Source organism: Meleagris gallopavo, chromosome 12 (genome assembly GCF_000146605.3).
Source record: "Meleagris gallopavo isolate NT-WF06-2002-E0010 breed Aviagen turkey brand Nicholas breeding stock chromosome 12, Turkey_5.1, whole genome shotgun sequence".
Classification (NCBI taxonomy): domain Eukaryota; kingdom Metazoa; phylum Chordata; class Aves; order Galliformes; family Phasianidae; genus Meleagris; species Meleagris gallopavo.
The window spans coordinates 5,603,851-5,621,502 of NC_015022.2; the positions used below are offsets into that span (position 1 = coordinate 5,603,851).

The following is a 17,652-nucleotide window of genomic DNA, read 5'->3' on the forward strand; positions in this document are numbered from 1 at the left end:
CTGCCCCGCGCCGCCCGCCCCGAGCATGGCCCTGGGGAGCGGCACCTGCGGGCCCTGGGGGGTCCCCGTGCGTGGAGGAACAAAAGCGAAGCGCACGACGGTGCGTGGAGATGAGACCCGTTTGGCCACGAGCACGGCCTCGTATCCGTTAAACCCACCTGTGCGAGATTCCCAGCTTAGAGCAGTGCTCCAGACTCCTGGGACAGCTGGCTCCCGAGGTGAGCGGCGTGCCTTTGTGTTGGGCAGCAGCGGCCTCACCTGCAGAAACCCACCCGTGGTGAGAGCGTTTCTTTTCGCTGTGGCCATCGTTTCACTTGTAAAGTTTGGCTAATGACACGAAGAAGAAAATCACAGTAAAACTGCCGGGATTTCTTGTGTGAGCCAAGAGAGCACTTTGGCACTTGACAGTCATTTCTTTATCTGTACCTGCAGAGTGCTGGGCAGCCCGGCAATAGCAGCATGATTGGCAGGTGGATTTGGTTTTGCTTTTTCAGAGAAACTTGGTAAAAGTGAAGTACCAGGGTTGTGTATTTCTGGGACTGTTGCTCCTGGAAGGTGTCGGTACCACTTTCAGTATAGGAAAGGTGAGTGAGCACTGAGGTTATTGTGCTGCGGGTTCCCATCTTACAGAATGTTTTTTATTAAAAATTATATTAAAATTTGGAATTAAAATGCAGATAGATATGTTCTAGGCTTGGTTTTAGGGAATTCTTCCTAAGCTAGGAAAGTCACGCACATCAAAAGCCAGCGGAGAGTTTTGTGCAAATCTGAATGCCTTTGTCTGTATGGAACTTGTTGTAGGACTCAAGCTTTTGTGGTTTTTATTTATCTTCTGACTTACTGTGTTCTGAGTTATGTGGTTAGTAAAAAGTTAGCACTTAAAGTATTATAACATCCTTCTAGTACGGAGCTGCACGTCTGCAGCCTGTTGATAGCATTACGGAAAGCTGTTATTACGATTAGAGCCTTTCTTTTAAAAATAAGCTCTGAGTTAAAAAAAAGAATTTTCTCCTTTGCCCAAACGTGTATCTTGTTGCAAAATTGTGATTTTTTTTTTCTAACTCCCTTTTTTTTTTCCCCTTCCCCCAGACTGAAGACCACATAGCTTCAGAACCCAGGATTAAAAAACTGGAACCAGTACTTTTGCCAGGTAGGCATAAACCAGGAATTTGACAGATATCTCAATAGATATATTGATGATTTCTGTTTCTTTTAATAGAATTGATCATGTGTAAATTGTTTTCCCTGTTTTAATTGTAGCATGCACCTCAAGGGAATAAAACTTCTTAGTAGGGACATCTGCTGTCATTGTGGTCTGTAGGGAGCTGTCTAACCTGTTTACCTAAAGCTGAAATGCTTAACAAACACGTACGGAATTTTGCTTGGGTGTAGAGTAATGTCTTTGCTTTACTGCAAGTATTACATATGGAACTGTTGTGAATTTTGTTACTTTTGTGACTCTTTCCAGAAGAGTCTTCCAGTAACCAGCTTTTTTTAGGTAGTCAGACTTTCACAGGCATGTTGAACCCACTGCTAATGCATGTTTTGTGGTCTTCCTTTGTTTTAAAGGAAAATACATCTAGAACTTCCTCTGAGTAGGCATGATTGACTTGTAGAAGACTTCTGATATCATCTTTATTCACTTACTCTTAATGCCCAACTGTTACATGATTTTGGATTTGGTGAATTAATACGTGAATCACAGAAGCAATGTTTCAGTACTGTTCATAGTTGCAAAAATCTGAGGGGTTTGCTCTTCCACATTTTAAAAGAGAAATAATGTTTGGTAAATGACATTTTGATTGATGAGCATTTCCTAAAGCCTTTTTCAGATACCAAAAGAACAGTCACCTGTTCTCATGATTACTTTAATCACAGCAATACCCCTGGCCAACTCAAAATCTTGTTGTTTCAAAGTGTAATGTTTAAGTTCAAAACAGAACTGCATAAAGTGTTGGGTTTTTTTTCTTAGTGTTTAGAGTATATGTTACCAAACATGAATTTACACACACACTGATGTGGAAGCTGTTGTGATCAAGTTGTCTAAGCTGATAAAGGTGGTAACTTTCAAGATAGTTAATAGAATAAAAAAGTTGCTCTTGAAAATTATTTCCCTTACTGCTTCGTTTTGAACTGTTGTTAATGAAGCTGTACTAATTGCTATGTGGTATGGTCTGATGAGGCCCCTGAAGAGGCTAAAACCTGGTAGAAGACATTCAAGTGATAGAGTAAATATCAGCTTACTGAAACTCTTTAATGAAGAAAAATAATAGAAGTGCCCTAAGATACGTTGCTAGGACTGCTTGGTATTTGACATAGTACGTTTCTATGCTTGCTAAACTTCTGCTTAACACTTGGCATTTACTGGTTAGTTGTTATTCATCCAAGGCCTTTGACTCACGAGGAAGTGACTGCGTGTTATTCTCTGAGACGTTACACAGTAAATGCAAGGCAGTAAGAAATTGCTGTGCTCAGAATGTAACACCTCTTGCCTTTGCTGTGGGTGCTCGTGTGAGCAACTATAGAAAACAACTCGTACACAGTAACTTTTTTGCTGTGTGGCTAATTCTTCCCTTGTGAAACTCTAAATCACACTTCAGCTGATGCTGAGGGGGTTTGTTTTTCTCAGCTGGCTTTTGTTTGTCCCACGTTTGCATCATTTCTCATTTCCCTTGTCTGTGCTGTGAAATCAGCATTTGATTGCTTTTGGGACACTTGTGGTAAGTTGCCTTTGGTGGTATAGAAAGTGATTGGAAGAGTGGGACTCAGACCATGAAATTAAAACTTCTATCTCTATATCATTCTGAGATGCTATTTTGAATTATTCCATAATAAACATTACGGCTTCATGCAGCTACAGTTCTGACTAAATCTTTTTGTCTGTATAAGGGCGTGGTGAAGCTTAGAAGTGACTTATTTAAAATCAGTTAAATTAAACTCTTCCTGTTTAAAGTTAAGCAGAAACCTGAGTGCATTTTTTTGTTTTTGTCATCAAATGGTGCAGAAGAAAAGTGTATAAACAAGTACGCATTGTACTGTTGGGTAGACTGGCTTTTGGATTTGTCATAACTTTCTGGCCAAATTCCAATGCATTTAATTGCACTAAAGCTGACTCGTACTCCCCTGCAAATACAACTTGAGTATGGGATTCCTAATATCCTGTCTTTAACAGTTGAGTGAAATTGCTTTTGCTGTTAAAAACAGTCAAACCTGAGCGGCTGCATGTTAGTTATGCTCCTTTAATTGGCTGGCTTTTTAAGGAGTTACTCTGAAAATAAGTATCAGCACAAGCTGTTAATCGCTGTAGCAATCCTCAAAAACTGCATGTGGCTGCATTAATTATCAGATTCCTAAAATATAATGATTTTGATATAGTAGTTTACTAAAATTCAGAAAGAAGGACTATAGCTAACTAAATAGCATACTGGCTAACTTGTATTTTTATGCAGTGGAGGTTAGGAAAGGGAGTTCCAGACGTGGAAATAACATGAGTCAAGTTACAAAATGAAGAGGCTTTTATTTCTAAAAAGAAAACCAATAACAAAAATAAATTTTGGAATTTATATTGGCATCAACTTTGAACCTGTATAACTTGTTTTCAGTTTTCTCTTTAATTCATAGAGCAATAGATAGATGTCTTCAGCTTTTGGAACAAAAGCCCATATTCTTGTGGAGCGCCTGCCCTGAGAAAGGTGTGGCTCTCAGAAAAGCAACATGGTCTTTTTTTTTTTTTTCAAACAAGTAAAAACATTGGTAGTTAGTGGCAACACTGATACAGCTGTAGTAAAAAGCGAGGGATTTTATAGAATTTGGTACGACTTCACTCCGAAACACTTTATAACATTTTAGGATGGAGTTAAAGAAATGTATTCTTTTTTCTTTCTGTAATTCCATTCTTCTAGTCTTGTTCTCTGATCAAAACTTTTTTGCTTGATTTACTTGAAGAGTTGGCCTGTGCAACAGTTCCACTTATTTTTCTGCTTTGTTTGCATAGCTTGGTTTCTTAGTTATCCCAGACAGAAAATAGAGGAGTGGCAAGTAGCCTGCTACAAGGTCATAAAAGTGACTTGCCTAGGTAGTAAGTAATTACTTGAGTGCTCTGGGGAGAGTTCAGAGTGTGATACAGCTGTCGTTACTGATACTTAGCTGAAGCTTGAGGTGTGTTTTGTTCTGGTAATAAATTGTAGCGTATTTTCCACATCAGTATCTAGCATTTTTGAGACATCAACCAAAGCATTCAAACAGAATTGTGCAACTTTGCTGGAATATATTGCAGTGTATATTTGTGTGATTTTAATGCAAAACTGTACGGAGAAGTGCAATACGTGGATGGCTGAAGGACCAGTCCAGTATCCCTGTGCTGTGGGCATGATCAGGCAGAAAGGTCCTCAAGCTGCTCTGCAGGAGATCACCTAACTTCTGGAACATCCGATTAAGAATGAGAAAAAGGATTGTCCCTCCTGAGTCTTAATACCCACTTGTAGTAATTATTTTAAAGTAGTGCTCTGTGTGCAAATCTGTTAATAGATTAAGGTAATGTTTGCTATCTGTAAGGCTTTACACACCAGCTAGAAATAGTTGTCATTGTTTTTAAAAGTTTATACAGTAACATTACAGAAATGGACTGACTTAGAATATTATATTGATCATTAGACCTGCTCACATTAAGGTGTTTCTGGCGTTGAGTTGCTTTGCAGAGCAGTTACTCACAGTCTCTTGTGCCATGTTTCATGGTTAGATGCAGAAGTCAATGTCAGTCTGCTTCTTCTCCCTTCTCTGTTTACTTCAGTGCGTGGCATGCTGATTTCATTGCAGAGCAGCATGATGAGCAGAGTAGCCCAAAGTGAGGTGTTGCAGAGAGTGTGTTTTCATATTTAATTCTCCTGGCAGGATTTTCCTTTTTCTTTGATGGTGTCATTAGCAAACTCACTGAGGGTATGCTTGATCTGTTTGTGTCGTTGATAAAGATGTTGAAGAGCACCAGTCTCAAGACACCTGGACATAGATCCATTGACCACAGCTGTCTGGCTATGACCTTCCAACCAACTCCTTATCCGTCAGTCCAAACTTCAAATCCTAATCACTCCAATTTAGAGATAGGGATGTGGTGTAGGGTCAGATCAGCGGCCTTGAGAAGTCCAGGTAGGTGACATTAGCTGCCCTTCCTTAGTCCATCAGTGCTGCCTCTCCATCACAGAAGGCCACTGGATTGGTCAGGCACTATTTGCCCCTGGTGAAGCCATGCTAGATGTCTTGGATCACTTCCTTGTCTCACATGTGATTTCCTCTGGACGTTTTCCTGTTGTGCTGTGTTCTGGTTGAGGTGTAATTGCTTGTTGTGTTCAAGATTTTCACCAATATATATGCATTTTTTTTATTTAGTAATACCAATCTGATTGGCTTCACTTTCTCTTTTGTTTTGGTTTCCTTTTTATTGGTTCTGCCCTTTGGTCGGCAGCTGACTATAGAGGTTTAATTGTGGGATCTTTTAAGACTATCATGGAAAGCTTTAATCTTTTAGAAATGTATGATTCTCCTTTGATTTAGCTCCCAGCTCTTTTTCTACTTTTTCTCTGCCTTGCAAATCCTTAGAATGTTGAATCATGTTCCAGAACAACTGCAACACATCTTGTGATAGGAGGGGGAAAGTACATTCTGGTGACTCACCGTGGCATGTAGTACACCAGGTGCATTCATTCCTTCCTGGCTGCTTTGAGCTGCTGTGCCTTCCTGGGCATTTTCATTTGGTTTGTGGCATCCCAGAGCTGTAGAAGAGCAGTGATGGTGTTGTGATGTGAGTACATGCTGCCAGCGCTGTGACAGTGAGGCAGGAAATAGAGTCCGGGTCACTGAGCTTAGTGTGTACCCCAGAGATTTGTGTGTTAGAAGTAATCTCTTTGTTTTAACACCTCCAAGAGGAAACTGGGATTGTTTAAGTTATAGAGTGCAAGTCATAATGCTGTTTCTGTCAGTGCCTTTTCCCATGTATATTTGTGGACAAATTGATGTTGATGTTCAGACACGTATTGCTTGATCTATTGCATCTATTCATTTGTGGATGGTAAATAGCGAAGGCCAATTGGTGCTGAGAGCTTAATTGAACTTGTATGAACTCCAGCACTGGTCATTTCCAGAGCATACTCAACTGTTGGTAGTCATTTCCAGCTCTTGTTTTCTAACCAAGGCTCTCTTGCTCGTGCAGCTGATGAAGAGTTGGGGGCTTTTTCCTGATGTGAGTCTTTAAATTAAGTAAATTATTTAATTAAATTTAGATATGAAAACAGAACCAGCAGCTTTCAGAAAACTTGTCTTTCACATTGCAAGAAGTTTAAAAACAAACCAAGCATCTTGCTTATATTTAGAGTGATGGAGGTATCACTTACAGTAAGTGTATTTTAAATGCACTCTGCGGTTATAGTTCTTATGTTTGTTTGCTGGACTCAGTAAACCCATGCTTTGGGTTCAGTTAACTGCTGTTTTGGTTTTGTTTAGGCTTTTTTTATTTCTTAGGGCATGGCATCATACAAGTACTACCGAAGCTGTCTGCAAGTAGAATCTGAATTCCAAATATGTCTTATGAGTGGATTGTACTGGGGGGAGTCAGTTGGTTCTGCTTTCTTTGTTCTGAATACATAGCATGTATTTATTAAGGTTTCTGACTAGTAATATGTTTTAAGTGTTTGTACATATATACAAAGATTATTTCGTATTTGCTTAGCTGTAGTGCAATAAGGAAACTGCCCAGATGTGCTTTAAAATAGAATATTTTAATGTTTCTTCTTGTGCATTCTACAGAGAAGTCCATTAGTGCCACATGTCATAGGGGCCGGAAAGGGAATAAAACGTTACTGAAGGTTTTGGATTATCAGCTGACCAAACAGCTGCTTATTGGTCTCTCAGTTATATTTATTTCCAGTAAAAGAAGTTTTCAGCAGACTAATTCTCAAGAAGTGTACATTTCTCTATTGACCTGCTTGTTCTTAAGCCAACCCTGAGTAATTTATGCTAGTCCCATAAGTATTTTACAGGTTCAGAGCAGCCTCTTGTATCGGTGACATTGTGATAAAGTAACAGGATGAGAACTGCAGTCATCTCAAATTGTTACGGATTATAGTATGTGTAAACAAAGTCAGGGTTTGGGGATCTGTACTTTATGTAGCCAGACTAGAAATATGCAAAACACTTTCCTTCCTTGCCAGCTTCCCTACTGTGTTATGGAACTGTGACCAGCTCAGTGCTAAACCTTTTATTTTTTTTTTTTTGTTGGTAGGATTGTTTTAGTTCAGCCTAAAAATCCATACTGATGCCAAGAAGAGCAGTTTATTATTCAATTTACACAACCACAGGTGTGTTCCTATTAACAACTTTGTGCTGACGCTTGTCTGTGCTACTGTAGCACAAACCAGATCAGAGCTATTTCAGTTGAAATCAGGACTGACAAAAAAAGGAAGAAAAATGCATAGTTAGAATTTTCAGCTGGATCAGTTCTCAGCAGTCAACAAGTCTCTCACAAATGGCAGTGCCAGCACAAGGGTTGAGCTGGGAATGAATGTGAACTGTGTTACATGTTTATGCTGGATTAAAGCAATTCTATAAGTGTGATTGGATTTTTGAGCTGCTGCAGTAGTTTGCTCTGGGTCTGGTCACTGATGGTTCCTAGGAATGGATGGATATTCTGTTCTGGTCACTTGAACTCCTGCTGAGTGGCTGCTTTATGTCCCACATCCTGTCCAATGGGGTGTGTGTACAGATCCCTCTTATGGTCAGTTTCATTTGTAAGGTTCACAGCTGCTATTATGCAGATGCCCTTTCTACTCCTGCAGTTGTGAACTTTAGAAGAATAAAATCATGGAATCATGAAGGTTGGAAAAGACCTCCAAGACCATCCAGACCAACCATCCACCTACCAGCAACATTTCCCCACCAATCCGTGTCCCTCAGTGTTACATTGAGACATTTCTTGAACAGCTCCAGGGATGGAATAGTTCTTTTTTGAAGACTTTCCCCAACCAATCTTTGTTTTTGCTACATTTATCCTCGCTATTTCTGAAATTTAAAGAAGCTTGTTTTGCTCTACTTCTTGTTAGCACGCAAGAAAAACTGTATAGTATTCATATATGACATTTTAATAGCAATTTTTCTAAATCAGATTGACAAAGCAAGCTCTTTTGGTGCTGTGCATTTAAAACACATCTCTCTCCTGTGAGCGGTGAACGTGGTTTTTTTGACAGAAATGTGAGGTCCTCCTATTTGAAATGAATGCAGATAGAAAGCAATTAGGTTATGTTCTGCTCCCCAGTAGTCACAGTACTGAGCTGTCCTTTTGGGACAATGCTTGTACTTTTATTTTTACTTCGCATTCTGCAGGTGCACAGAAACTTAAGGGAGGTAGGTTATTTCATAAGTAATTGTGAAAATACTGGAAAACAGAAGAGAGGAAAAAACTGGTTGATATCTGTTGTGAAGCTTTTTTGTCTTCACTGTACCTTTATCCCTAAATTCACCATAAGAGCTCGTGAAAATTAGAAAAAATGATTATTTCATGAGCTTGCAAATACTTTTTCTTAAGTTTGTAAGGGGTTGAGCACAAGTAACAGACCACTCCTTGTAGGGATGGATTAGGGGCATTTACATCCAAATGCTGAGCGCATGCTAATAAACCTATCCGTGTTTGTTCTGTGAGAGAAAAGGCAGCTGAATGGAGGAAAATGCTGCAGATTTCAGTTGCTTATTAACGAAACTTTTCTTTTTGAAAACTTCTGCTCAAACTTAGGTTAATTATTTGCCAATCATTTTGGAACGGTTTTAGACTTGCATCTTTGTAAATACAAGTGAACTTATTAATGCTTGTCTTTAATGGGTAAATGACAGCTTGAAATAACTCTCTTACTATTGTGAACTTTTTAGACTCAGTCTTTCGCACGAGCTGCTTTTCTGCTTCCTTAATTGGGTGTAATTACTGTCGACCAATTATCGACCAAGGAATACTGGACCAAACTTAGGCCTAGGGTGGGTGAGCAAAGGGTGCTGTTGCCCTGCAGCCATGATGTGCTGGTGATCACTGAGCTCTGCCAGTCTTCCCTCTGCTGTCTCCTATCCCTGTGCATGCTTGCTCCTGAGTTTTCATTGGGTTGTAATGGATTGTGTATCATGGTTGATTAGGTACAATGTATACCATGAATTCACTTCGCATCTAAAATATGGAAAGGTCAAATTGGGTGTGCTTTTGGGAAGCTTAGCAGAGTTTTTCTGAAGTCGATCAGTTTTTGAAGCTGTATTTCCCAGGAAAGGTGTTTGTTGGATAAATCTTTCAGTCTCTCTTGTTATTTCTGTGATTCATGCGTTCAGAGTAGAAATATTTTTATTAATCATTATTAGGCTTTATACTTAAGGGTGGCAGCCTGTAATTTTCCTTCTGGTTTCCTGTCAGAGTTTAAACAAACTGCTCTTGTCTCCCGAGATCGTTCTTTGACTGTCGGAGTCACATGGAGCACTGACTGCTGTTCCGTGTCTGGAACAGCTTGTGACTGTTTACTGGAAAAAAGCAACAGCGACATTGTAAAAATGTGCAGCGTAATATCTCTGAATAGCTCTGTTGTTGACGCATACCAAAATCACCTACTGAGCTACAAGTACAAGAAGGTTTCATTGTGCAAGACCAACATATTACTACGTACGTTCAGCAGCTTTCTTAAAAGTGCTGTGTTTGGAAGGCTTGCACCTTGTTGTGTTGCTCATTGCAGGCGTCTAATTGAGGGATGAGTGTTGGGTCCACATAAAATTCCAAACCTGCTATTTAAAAAGTCTTGTTGAGGCTTCTGAAAACTGCATATACTTGGTGTGGCAAACTTTCTCCTGCTTTCTTGTAATTATGTTTAAATCCTTCAGTGGAAATCGGTATGCATACACTGTGTGTTGTAACACTTGTGTTCCAAACAGACAGTTCTGCTCTCAGCACGTAAACTTGAGTGCAGAACAGAAGATCCAAGTGAGGCCTAACAATCCAGAATGTATTTGTGTTGGAAGAAATGAGAATAAGAGAAGCTGCACTAAAACAGGATTGATATGACCAAGTTGTAGTGTAGCTATGCAATTATGAGGAGCAGAAGAAGGAAGTGAGAGGGACCAGCTTTGCTGAAGAAAATGATGTTTTGGGCATATTTTAAGCTGTAGTTATTCCAAATTGAAGAGATTTGCAAAGGCATGAAGTACTAAAATAGCTTGGTAATAGTAATTTGTGCTTTGAGCGTGTGCTAGTAGGAAAATGTTCCACTTTGTAACAGATAGGAGAAAATATTATGTGGAAAATACCTATCTTGGACATTCTCTTTTGGTGTTGTCTTTTTTTTTTATTTTTTTCTCTCTCCATATCTTCTAATTAGAAATGCAGTGGTATACCGGTGTATTTGAGAGAGGGGGAAGAAGGGTAAATATTTAGGTTTGGAAGAACTGACTTGAGCAGGGAAGAAGCCTGGCAGGCAGGGAACTCAGCACCGAGTAGCTGAAGATTAACACCAGCAGTGAGAAGGAATTGCTTAAATACACAGTTTGTGCTTTTGCAGTTACTTAAGCAAATAGCTTGTTAGGAAAAAACGTGGGATGTTAAGAGGCCTCAGGCCAGGCTCTGCTAGAAGTATTGTAATATTTTAATTTCAGTGCTTAGAAATAGGCTGCTTCATTTTTATGCACCTCATTTTAAGAGGTACATATTGTTTTCAATTGCTATTGACTCTTTCCTGAAATTTGGAGGCATATTGAACCATGTTTGAGAAAATATTTTGAAGGTCCAGCACGTCAGCCTGTCCTTAGAGCATCTTCCCAACTGTTCCTACTTCTGTCAAAAAGAAGACAGTGCCACAGTATGATAACCATAGGTCTGTGAGATCATCCCCTTACATCTTCTAACTGGAAGGATGTGACAGCCCTCCAGAACACTAATTGTAATTCTGCCAGCTCGGGACCACATCAGTGCAAGAGACTTCTGTGTGTGACAGCCGAACTACAAAGAGGTACTCCATTATTCTGCTGCTCTCAATGACCTTCAGCCTGATGCCTCATCGTATTACGGACAAGAGAGCGAGTTACAGCCGTGTGGCTACGAGGCTGTGTGGGAACTTTTGTGTCCCAGCCTGAACCAGTGATTGATCACCTGAGGCAAGGACTGGGTCAGCTGTGGGAGCATAGCTGAAAGCAATTCAGCTGTGTTACTGGTAGGGGTGGAACTCCTAGACCCCATTTAAGGGCTGAGTGCCAGTGGGGAAGGATCTCTTTCTGGAGATCCCTCCTTTGTGGAGCTTTTCATCACGAGTGCAAATCTTTGGATACAGGTGAGCGTTCCTTCTCTGTTTGTTCCTTTGCCCTCTCACTACGATGCTCTTTCCAACTGTTCATTTGTGTACTGTACAATGGCTTAGGAGGAGAAGCATGCACAGAGATTGGAATTCAAGACTGGAGAAGGGTGCTGAGGTTCCAAGGTCAGGTGCTGGAAATGCTGAGGAGAGATCTCTGAATTTATAGTTACTTGGGTGCCATAACGCCTTCTCTATCAGTAGAGGGATGGCAGACTTACTCAGAGCTGTGTCTGTATTCATGGAGCACACAGGTAACTGTTTACTGCTATCAGTATAGCTGTCCAAAGAACTGACTGTTTCCTTGCAAAGCACAGGACATCCTGAAATGGCACCTTAGATAACTGGGTCCAGATACACCCAGCAAGTTAGTCTTCAGGGGATCCTTAGTCCTTACTCGTTGTTTAACACAAATAACCAAACAAAAAAAGACCTCTACAGCTAATGTAAAATTACCCTTTCCTTGAACATGTTTCCATTACTACACTGCTTGGAGTAGACAGCAGTAGAAGGAAGTGGTTGATGATAGAAGTGATAGCCCTATATAGAAGTGAAATAAACCACCGAGTTTTCTTCCTGAAGACTGAAGTTACCATTTAGCTTTCAGAAATCTCTGGTGTAGAACTAAAAAGTAGCACTGTGTGCAGAGAGTTACTTTTTCAGTAAAAAAAGTCATTCTCATTTACATTTGCCTGTAGACTTCTTTATTTCGTAGGTTGTCCTGGGTAAGTTGAAGGTTTTTTGATTGATGCTTGTATCCTCTGTTTTGCAAAATGAGGTGGTTATCTCCTTCATTAGATGGTCACAGTAGAAACTTTGAAATGACAAATAGTGCTTAATGTTTTTGTTTCCCAGTTTTTCTTGTATGGAAGCAGTTGAACTTGTGTTTATAAATGCAGAGCTACATGTAGACTAATTTTCTGATTTACAGAGCTCATAATAGTCTCATACTTAACTGTAGCCAACTAGTTTCAGGTCTTAAATTGAATACTAGCCGAATTATGTGAATGTGGGCCTTTCATTTGAACACGCTGTCCTTTAAACAGTGACTTTTTAATAATGGAGAATTGCAGGCTTTAGTCTTTGAATAGAAGGAAGGGCTTGTTCTTTGCTTTTAACTACTAAGCAGTATTACCTGGTTTGGAAAAGTAGGTTTCTTGACTGTGTTTTTTTGTGTGTGTATGTTCTCATTCCCACGAACGGCATTAATTGAACACAGCAGCTGTGTCTATCTTGAAATGGAGTCAAGAGGGGTTTCTTGGTACCGCAAACTTAGAATCAAGATTTATGTAGGCTACATTTTTCCCTCCCCTTTTTCTGTTCCAGGTGAAATTGTGGTAAATGAAGTCAATTTCGTGAGAAAATGCATCGCAACGGATACAAGTCAGTATGACCTGTGGGGCAAACTGGTTTGCACTAACTTCAAGATTTCCTTTATTACGGATGACCCAATGCCACTACAGGTTTGTTATTACTCGTGTCACTTCATCATGACAACAAATGTGATAGATAAAATGGATTTTATTAGGGGGAAAAAAAGCCCTGTCTCATAGCTGATGTAGTTATGATCCCTTCTAACATAAAGCAAGCTGAACAATGTGGTTAAACTGTCCTGTTCTGAATGCATTGCTATTCCATTCCTGAATCGAGAATATAAGAACAGAGCAAGTTTGGGGTGGAATTACAGCCTGCTCTATTTACTTCTGTTTGTTCAGGCTTCATAGAGAAGTGGTTTTATAAAAGGTGAAGCAGGAATTATATAAAGATGTGTTTCTCCTTGAGGAGGAGAACTGAAAATGTTCCTTTTCTTACACAAGTGTCAGATCAGCAAAACCTTTAATGTGTTCAACTTTTATTTGGATTACTGAAAGGAGGACAAAGTAACTGTGAAATAAGTTTTCATCTTTCTTAACTGAGGCAACAGCAAAAAGGAAACAAAGCCTTTGTCAGAGCAGGAGTGTGAAATTCAAGATCTTAATTGGTTTTCTTTGAACAGCTCAGCATACCGTGGTGTTTGGAAATCCAAATTTTGAGCTGTGTGTTTTTTTTCTTGTATTCCTTTTGCAGTTTTCAAAGAAATACTGCATTAACTATGCAGGTGTAAAGCTCCAAAAGTACACAGACACTTTTTCAGGAGCACTGTGTTTGACAAAAGCTACTTCAAAAAGTTAAATTTTCTTCATGACCAAAATATTTTTTTGGTCATGAAGCAGTTGTCAAATCATGTTGGCATTTGACTGATTGTGCCTTTGTTCTGAGGAGCAAAAGTAGATGATGTTACTTGTTCCTCTAAAAGCAAGGTGTCAATTTCATGGCTACTGTTTTAAGTGCATGTTGAAGTTAAGTAAGTGCACTTAAGGTTGTTATTGTTCAATTGTGTTTTCTTGCTCTGGTTATTCACTGAGTAGGGCTGAGATTCTTACTGCTTTGGTTTTATATGAAAGGAGTAAGTGGCCACGTGCAGTGTACTGTAAGTAAGGTGGACTCAGAACACTCGGAATCGTCTGTCCTGGGGAATTTGTACTGGCATTGAGGAGGAATTCTTAATATTTAAACTCTTTTAGTTCTATTTGTTATAGGAAAATAAAGCTTTGTGTTTGTCCTCATGAAAGCTGAGTTCATATTTTTTCTTTCTTATGATTTACAATAATAGAGTAATAGTTAACTACAGTAGTTGTGTATTTTTTTAAATATGTATGTATGAACTTATGCTTCAGATTACGCTGAATTTTTGCTTGCAAATTTTGAGGCTAGAAATACAAATCATGAGGCTTTTTGCATACTCCACTGGCTCTTGCAAACTGCTTGGCATGCATTCACCAACACAAGAAAGCTAGTTTCAGTATTTTCAGTTACTTGTGAGTAGCCAAGGGTGGTACATGTGAGGAAAATCTAGGCATGCCTGATTTTTTTTTTTTTTTTTATTGTTGTTTCTTCAAAGTTGTGTATCTGGTTGAGAACTGCAGAGCTGCAATTGATGACTATGAGTTCATGTGTTTCAGAAATTCCATTACAAAAACCTTCTTCTTGGTGAACATGATGTTCCTCTGACATGCATTGAGCAGATTGTCACAGGTATGTCAAAAAGAGAGAAATTTAAAGCCTGTCATCATACTTATTCAGTTCATAGCTGCTAACTGCTGGTTAGGTTATGCACATTGTTGTCACTTAAATACCCAATTCAAGGCCCACCACTGTTGGTACTAAACATTAGCACAATAACAGATCAACACTTGTTCTGTGATACACACCTGTTGCAACAGTACAAATTTTGATAATGATTTTTTGTTTTCAAGCATGTGAATTTCTCCTGTGTAAATACAGTGGACTGCAAAAAGCAGATCACACAATTCACCCATAGCTGGGATATCCCAAAATGTCAGTGTTTGAATTTTCAGTTCTTGTCTACTTTTTAGCCAGGTTAGTAGCCAGCAGTCCTCAAAATCCACCTATTAAGATAGTCATCTTAATCTGAAAATAAACTATGCTCATTTTGAAGAAGCAGTTTTTGATCACGTGGATCCTATAGGCTAAGCTAAAAAGAACATTTTCATCTTTTAACTGAAGAATTTCACAAGTAACAAATTGTTGTATTGCTGTTAAATACTTGGTTTTGACTGTATGCAGTTTAAATAATTGCTTGAAGATAAGCCTTTGGTGCCTGAAGTCATTCAGTAATCCATTTCCACTCTAGAAGGAGTTTTTAATTGCAAGGAAAAGATAAATTTATGCCTGAGAAGGAACATTGTGAAGAAATGCTGTTTTTAAATGAAGAGATGCTGCTGGCCTTCTTATGGTCTTCAGCTGGCCCACACTTACTGCCATTTTTCAATAGGCAGCAGTGACAAAACTGAACAAGTCTGAAAATGACAGTGTTCTATGGAATGATGCTTGTATGCTACAGTAGTGCTGCAGCCTTATTGCTTAGCATCTCTTGCAAACACTCATATAATATATTCTGCTAAATAGGGGGAAAGAGCCAATCATCTTTGAATGATCTAATAATTATGTCCTCTCCTCTATGGCATGTTTTGTTCCCAGATAGAAAGAGATTACTGATAGATTTTATTTTGAAACTTGAGGTCTGACAGATTGTAGACTACTCTTTTCTTCATCTTTCCCAGGGTAAACTTTCAAATAGCCTAACATTGGCAGTTTCATTAGAAGAATGATAGAAATTATCTTGTACCCCTTTGTTTGGCTTTTCCAGGAAAATTTAAAGTTCTTTAGAGGGAGATAGTAGTATTTCTTGCTGCATATTTAAATAAATGAGTCTTTGTTCTTCTACTGTGCAGATTTAACCTAAATTCAGTGAAGCATAAGCTTTTCTTAACAAGAATTGAGAGGGCTTTCACTGAAGTTGCAGAAGAGGTTGCTTAAATAGCTGAGGGCATATTGTTTGATTGACTTATATCTAAGTGTGTGTGTGTGTGTGTGTGTGTGTGTGTGTGTGTGTGAATATACACACGTACAGTGGCCAGGTAGGAGTTGTTCTTTTCAGTTATATCCCTTGGCTTTTGAGTTTCTGGTTGAGATTTTCACGTAGGGGTTAGGAAGTGCAAGATGTAGCTGAAAACAAACAGAGCATGAGAGATGCTAGAGACTTTTCTGAAAAGAGCTGCTAGCCCACCTGATACGCTGTAAGTAACTGCAGAATAAGAATAAGCTATTGATAGCACTGTTTAGCATTATTAGTAGTTGTTAGCTCCTTGTGTAGCCATAAACTCTCCGTGCTTTTCTCGGGATAATAAAGAGCATGATGCATAGATCCATCCTGCTTTTTGTTTCCTCAAATTAGTGAAGCTTAATCCAAAAGACACCTGCAACAGCCAGCCATGGCAATTAATCACTCAGCAGCTGTGCGCTGCTGTTTTCCCAGTTAACACAAATGAAATCTCTTTGGCTTTAGTGATGCTTATTTTAAAAAACTTTAGTTCCTCCATTTGAAGGTGAGTTGCACAGTCTAAGAGAGAACCTGTCTATGCATGTCTACACAACCTGCCAAATTACTGTCCTTACATTATTTAGTTTTATGTCAGAAATAAGCAGTTAATCTATGTCTTAACTCAGACACTTCTTTTTATACATCCAAATGGAAGGAGGGGCAGAAAGCATCTCTGCTAATTAGTGCACATCAGAAGGTCCTTGCAGCATACATGATTAACTGCCAGGGAACAAAAATTGCTCTTTGAAGTACTGCATATTAATTCTGTGTTTGTGAAGTTGTTGATGCATAAAAATAATATGGATGTGTGGGAAACAGTACTTCAGCCATTATTTGAAAGAACATTCCTCGACAAGAGGATATATACAGCTTTACCTAAACTGAATGTTTAAAATACAGTTCTGGTAGCAATGCTATTGTATCTGTTTGATCCAGTCTTTCCTTGTGTGCTTAAAAACACAGTGCAATAACTTTGTCTTTTCTTTACAGTGAATGATACCAAGAGGAAACAGAAAGTCCTTGGTCCCAACCAGAAACTTAAATTTAATCCAACTGAATTAATCATTTATTGCAAAGATTTTCGTATTGTCAGATTTCGTTTTGATGAAGCAGGTCCTGAAAGTGCAAAAAAGGTAATATGTCATTTTATGAAGTCTTGCTGTGTAGATTCAACTAGCATGCATGTGTTACATGTAATATTTTGTTTTTTGTTTTAATAGAAGTGCAGAGGGAGAATTTGAAAATTAGTCTAATTATATTGCAGGAAAGTATCTGGATTTTAGTGTAAAATGATTAGATAAGAAATGTAATGTGACATATCTGCTGTTTCTTTTCATATAAATCTGCATTTCTTATCTGATATTGTACTTCTTAAAATCACCAGGTGAAGGAACAAGTCTTTCCTTTATGTTGGAATTGTGCAACAGATGTTTACATTTCAGTATGGGTTTGATACTTAGGTTTTCCAAAAGTAAAAACTTTAGTTTACTTGTGTGGACTGTACTATTGTAACAGTCAGGAAGATCATGGTGGTGAAATGGTGATACAGGAGCTGTAATGACAAAGGGACATGTGTGATGGAATGGTGTTACAAAGAAAGGTGCTCACCCGTGTCTGTAGATGTCAACTCACAGCGAAAACTCCACGAGGGAGGGATCTCCAAACAGAGATGCTTCTCCCTGGCAGTCAGCCCTTAAATGGGGAGTAGGAGATGTGCAGCCAGGCTCCCCCCTTCCAGTCACACAGCTGAATTGCCTTCACCTGTGCTCCCAGGGCTGACCAGGTCCTTTCCACAGTGGTGCTCAATCAGTGGGTCAGGCCAGGACTCAACAGTTAGCACACAGTGTTATGTTATATGTA

The 17,652-nt window shown here is 39.1% G+C and overlaps 1 protein-coding gene across 1 annotated transcript in view; it reads left to right on the plus strand.

Moving 5' to 3' along the window:
* The first annotated feature begins 25 nt into the window (after positions 1 to 25).
* Positions 26 to 17,652, plus strand: part of MTMR10 (myotubularin related protein 10) — a 34,798-nt gene continuing 17,171 nt past the window's right edge. Inside the window, exons 1-6 of the mRNA XM_010717388.2 lie at positions 26 to 277; positions 459 to 584; positions 1,090 to 1,150; positions 12,675 to 12,811; positions 14,351 to 14,423; positions 16,783 to 16,925. Coding sequence (XP_010715690.1) covers positions 26 to 277; positions 459 to 584; positions 1,090 to 1,150; positions 12,675 to 12,811; positions 14,351 to 14,423; positions 16,783 to 16,925 — 792 coding nt within the window. The remainder of the gene's footprint in view (positions 278 to 458; positions 585 to 1,089; positions 1,151 to 12,674; positions 12,812 to 14,350; positions 14,424 to 16,782; positions 16,926 to 17,652) is intronic.